Source organism: Arachis duranensis, chromosome 3, assembly GCF_000817695.3.
Source record: "Arachis duranensis cultivar V14167 chromosome 3, aradu.V14167.gnm2.J7QH, whole genome shotgun sequence".
Taxonomy (NCBI): domain Eukaryota; kingdom Viridiplantae; phylum Streptophyta; class Magnoliopsida; order Fabales; family Fabaceae; genus Arachis; species Arachis duranensis.
In genome coordinates, this window is record NC_029774.3 from 74,673,198 (window position 1) to 74,677,774 (window position 4,577).

A 4,577-nucleotide genomic window follows, 5' to 3' on the forward strand; every position below is an offset into this window, starting at 1 on the left:
TTGATCCAAGGCACAAATTTGTGCTCTGCCCTTGTCGTGGGCAGGGCAGTGTTGCCTTTCAAGACTCGTTTCCTTATGTTGCCCTCCTAGAGGGCAGTCTGCCCTTGTGGAGGGCAATGCTTGCACTCCTCCTTTATGTGCCACGCCTTTTTCTCCTTGGGCCACGCTTTCTTAAGCTACGCTTCCTCTTTTTTCTTCTTTTCTTCACCTACAATAAACCAAAACAACTACTCAAAGTATCACTAAATTCACAAGGCTTATAAATCAATTAAAATTCAATTAAAATTAGCTTAAACCTCATGAGTTAGCATCAATTTAATGGTAGTTGCTTGATTTAAAGAAGTTGTGCATTTTCATTCCAAATCACTTACTTAGGATGTAAGAAAGTGCATAAAGGCTAATAAAACAAGTGAAATTAGCTTGAAAAATGGGTATATGATGACTTGTCATCACCCACTGCAAGAGTCCTTTGACTTGCATGGCGGAGCTAGTTAACTTATATCTGCCCAACACACTCTCTGTAAGAGTCCTTTTACTTACAAGAGCATACACACACTCTCACTGTAAAAGTCCTTTGACTTACAGGAGCATACACACACTCTCACTGTAAGAGTCCTTTGACTTACAGGAGTATATGCTAGTCGTGTGTTCTCGATACCTCTGTAAGAGTCCTCTGACTTACAGAATAGCATTATAGCTAAGTATCCCAGGGAAGCACTCTCAGTGGTCGTACCACCATTTATCTGACTGCCTTCACACAGCAGATCATCACATAATCATTCTCATTATCATCATCACTTTCACATTCTTATGCAGTACCTCTTTCTTTCTCTGTTCAATCATGCTATACAAACTTTACAGCTTTTACTTTTACAACATCGTAACTCAAACCATTTCTCTTTATCACATTACTCTTTTCTCTTTGTCTTTTTACTTTGCTCTGGTTACTCTTTTCTCTGTATCCCTTTATTCTGCTCTGGTTACTCTATTCTCTGTGTTTCTTTACTCTTTTCTGATTTCTCTGTTTAACGTATGTATTTAAAGCTTATGTAAATTTCGGTATGAATAGTTAGTCTGTCCCAAGTATAGGTTCATTAAGTCTATACTGAAACAGTTTAACTTTTCATATAATACCTAGCCCTATTCGTAATTCCAGGACTAACTATGTTGCCCTAGTTCGTTGACTAGTCTCTGTCTATTTTTCTGTCATTACAACTTTACAGACTTTTCTTTGGTTTTTTTATCTTTTCTTTAACTTTTTATCTTTCAATTATCCTTGCCTCACTAATATGTTCTTACCATTCCCTAAGTGTTTTATGAACGAATTAAATATTATTATTTAATATTTTATTATTATTTATTATTTTATCATTAATTTTTCGAAAATTACCCCTTTTTAACTTTTAACCTTTAAAAATTCACATTTTACCACCCGTAACTTTTAATATTTCCACTTTAACCACCCTAACTTTCAGAAATTACAAAATAACCCCTCAAACACCAAAATATTTACTTCCTTGCCCTTTCTAAGATCTAAAAGGTGTTCTTCAATGTTCTTCACCACACTCAAAGTGTTCTTCATGTTCTTCATAAATTCTTCAGATTCTTTCTCTGTTTTTACCCGTTTTTCAGTCTTTTCAGCAACCGATTTTTACCATAATTCAAAATAAAATTGCAGCCACTAAAACCCCATATTTTCTACATGATTTCAACATAAATTGAACCTCAATTTAAGCTTAGGGTTTCGTTTTTCCAGCTGCCCAAGAACATGAACTTTAAAGCTTGAATTTCATCAAATTTCATCAAAATTTCACCAAATTTTCACCAAGAATCAATCATATATGCAACCAATTTTTAGCACAGAAAATTTATACAACATTCACACAAATCAAACACAAATAATCAAGATTAATTTCGTGACACCCTACCTGGTTTTGCTGCTCCTAATTCGGTTAAACTTTCAGGTGGTCCTCAAGCACTTTTTCCTCCTAAAACACATCAAGAACAACTTTAAATCCACAAACTCTCAACTGACCAAATCACCCTCAGCACGTTAGGAAGAGATATCTCACCTTAGACTTTCTGTAAATTAATGTTTCTTGGCCCTCAAGTCAAGTTAAGCATGATTCCTAAGGAAGAACATCAAGAAAATACATGTTTTGCATGGTTTTCCTTGAAAACCGAATTGAAGAGGGAGGGAGACAGCCATCTCACCTTATTTACAGCCTTGATAAGTTACATGGTTATGTAGAGGAAGAAGAGAGGATCATTTTGGTGAAATCGGAGTTTTGATTTGAGTTTTGGTTCAGAAGAAATCAAGCTTTGAAGATTAAGTGTTCATGAAAGTTTCTCTCTTTTCTCTCTTGTTATTTTCGGCCAAAATGATGAAATGAGACAGCCTTGGAGGTCTTGGAAGTGTAAGGTGAGTTGTGATTGGTTGACTTGAAGGTGGATCAAAATAATATTAAAATATCTCAAGTGTATAACAACTAAAACTAGGTGTATCGGAACACTTGTAAAAACATCTCTAAAAATTATTTTCTGAGCTACTAGCATAAATGACACTAGTAACATATTTATTATGAGAATAAAACATGAATAATGAGGCCTTAGCATTGCTAAAGTCATCAGAGAGTGCTGGTGCTAAGCTGCACCAGTAAACCGTAAACCCGGTTAAACCGATTTTCTATTTTTAACTAAAACAGACCAGGTAACCTTATAATATCATTCAAGCATTTTCTAATACTAATATAATGATAATATTATACTATTATCTCTCTCCTCTCATGAATCGAGTCCGGTTCGTCAAACAGAGATTATTTATGAAATCAGAATCAAAACTGCCAACCGATACGGTTCAAAAACTAGGTTCTTCGTGACCGCGTTATCGAGCTTGCCTTGGTAAAGGTTCTAGCTTAAGGATGACATAATGATAATGAGGATTGAGATGCTTGATGATATAACAGAGGTGTTCCTTTTACTGATCTTCCAGAGAAATTCGTACTTTCAGAAAAGATCTCATGTACTCGAAAATCAGGGTTGTTACATTCTACCCTCCTAAAAGAAAATTTTGCCCTCAAAATTTCCTTTACCTGTAAACAGGCTCGGATAATCGTCCCTTACCTTATCTTCGAATTCCAAAATTATGCGCAATAGTTAATGAAAGGAAGGAATATATTATACCCTTATTATATAGTACATTTAAAGAGCAAGTCTTGACATAACACTAACCTTGGATCACGGAGTCTGAGTACAGAGCATCATCAACAGTCATGGTAGATATTCGTCCTAATAGTTGGGTTCTGGCTGGATCTTGAACAAACCTATTTGGGCAAGCCCTGGCCATATGTCCAGGTTTTCCGCAAGTATAACAATTGTTTGTTCCATACTGACAAGGTCTATTACCATGATCTTTCCCACACCTTGAGCATATCGAAATACCCTGAGATTGACCTCCTCGTTCCTGTCCCAGATTATAGTTATGGTTGTTGTTGTTGTTGCGAGCAAGAAAATCACCATTCCGTTGATTCCTATTTTGGCACCGATATTGATTATTGGCTTTAAAGTTGTGACCTTGAGGGGCTAACTTCTGAATAAGGTCTCTTCGTGAGGCCTCCCTACGATCTGCTCGAGCTATCGCCACCTTCTTCGAACATTCTTCGACTAGTTTACTTTTATTCACCAGTTCAACAAAATTTCATATCTCTAGCGGAACAACAGAATTCATCAGTTCTTCTCGGAGTCCTCCTTCAAACTTCAGACACTTCCATTCCTCAAAGTCGGCCGGGTTCCCTCTACAAATCTTGGAGAAACGGCACAAGTTATCGAACTTACGAGCGTACTCAGCAATAGTCATATCCTCTTGCTTCAGTTGCATAAGCTCTATCTCCTTAGTGTCACGTGCCGCTCTCGGAAAATACTTCTTATAGAATTCGTCCCTAAAGGTATCCCAAGGAATGTCACTTTCATTTTGTTGCAGCAGTCGCTGTATCCCCTGCCACCAATACTCAGCCTCTCCTTCGAGCATATAAATAGCAAACTCTACATGTTGGCCTTCCGGAACATGTTGTGCTCGCAGTGATCGCTCGATACCTCGGAACCAGTTGTTGGCATCAGTCGCAACGAGTGTACCTTTGAACTTAGGTGGATTCACTTTCAGAAAAGTAGCAAGGGTCATGGGTTTATCAGGACGCGCTGGATCAGCCTCATTGTTCCCATTATCCTCTCCATTTTCGTTTTCATTTCCATTTCTCACTCCAAGACGCTCAACAGCCCTAGCAGCAGCCATTGCAGCCTCACGCACTGCATCAGCTACAGTGTTCATCGTAGCCATAAACGTTTCCTAATCTCTCTCTCGGTTATCAATAGGGGTTTCTTTCCACGCACTCCGTCTCTGTGGTCTCATTATAGCCCTGTTCACACCAAACAATCATTACTAAGGTGATCAGTCTCAATACTTCAAGTTAAGTGTGAACATTTCCCAAAATGAAAGCACAGAAAAGATCATGCCATACATATCATTAAGATATCCTATAAGCGTGAGACACACAACAGAGTATGCAATGAAGCATAGTCAG

The 4,577-nt window shown here is 37.7% G+C and overlaps 1 protein-coding gene across 1 annotated transcript; it reads right to left on the bottom strand.

The window, feature by feature from the left end:
- Positions 1-536: 536 nt before the first annotated feature.
- LOC110278644 (uncharacterized) lies at positions 537-4,333 on the bottom strand. The gene is made up of 3 exons (XM_021136888.1): positions 3,763-4,333; positions 3,232-3,663; positions 537-751 (listed from the first exon to the last, which is right to left on the bottom strand). The coding sequence occupies exons 1-3, from the start codon at positions 4,331-4,333 to the stop codon at positions 537-539; spliced, it is 1,218 nt and encodes a 405-aa protein (XP_020992547.1).
- Between the last annotated feature and the right edge of the window lie 244 nt (positions 4,334-4,577).

Coding starts and splice junctions, on each gene's coding strand:
- LOC110278644 (XM_021136888.1), bottom strand. CDS start 4,333: ATGGCTACGATGAACACTGTAGCTGATGCAGTGCGTGAGGCTGCAATG. Junction 3,664..3,762: donor CGACTTTGAGGAATGGAAGT/GTCTGAAGTTTG, acceptor AAAGTAAACTAG/TCGAAGAATGTTCGAAGAAG. Junction 752..3,231: donor CTCAGACTCCGTGATCCAAG/GTTAGTGTTATG, acceptor TGCTGTGTGAAG/GCAGTCAGATAAATGGTGGT.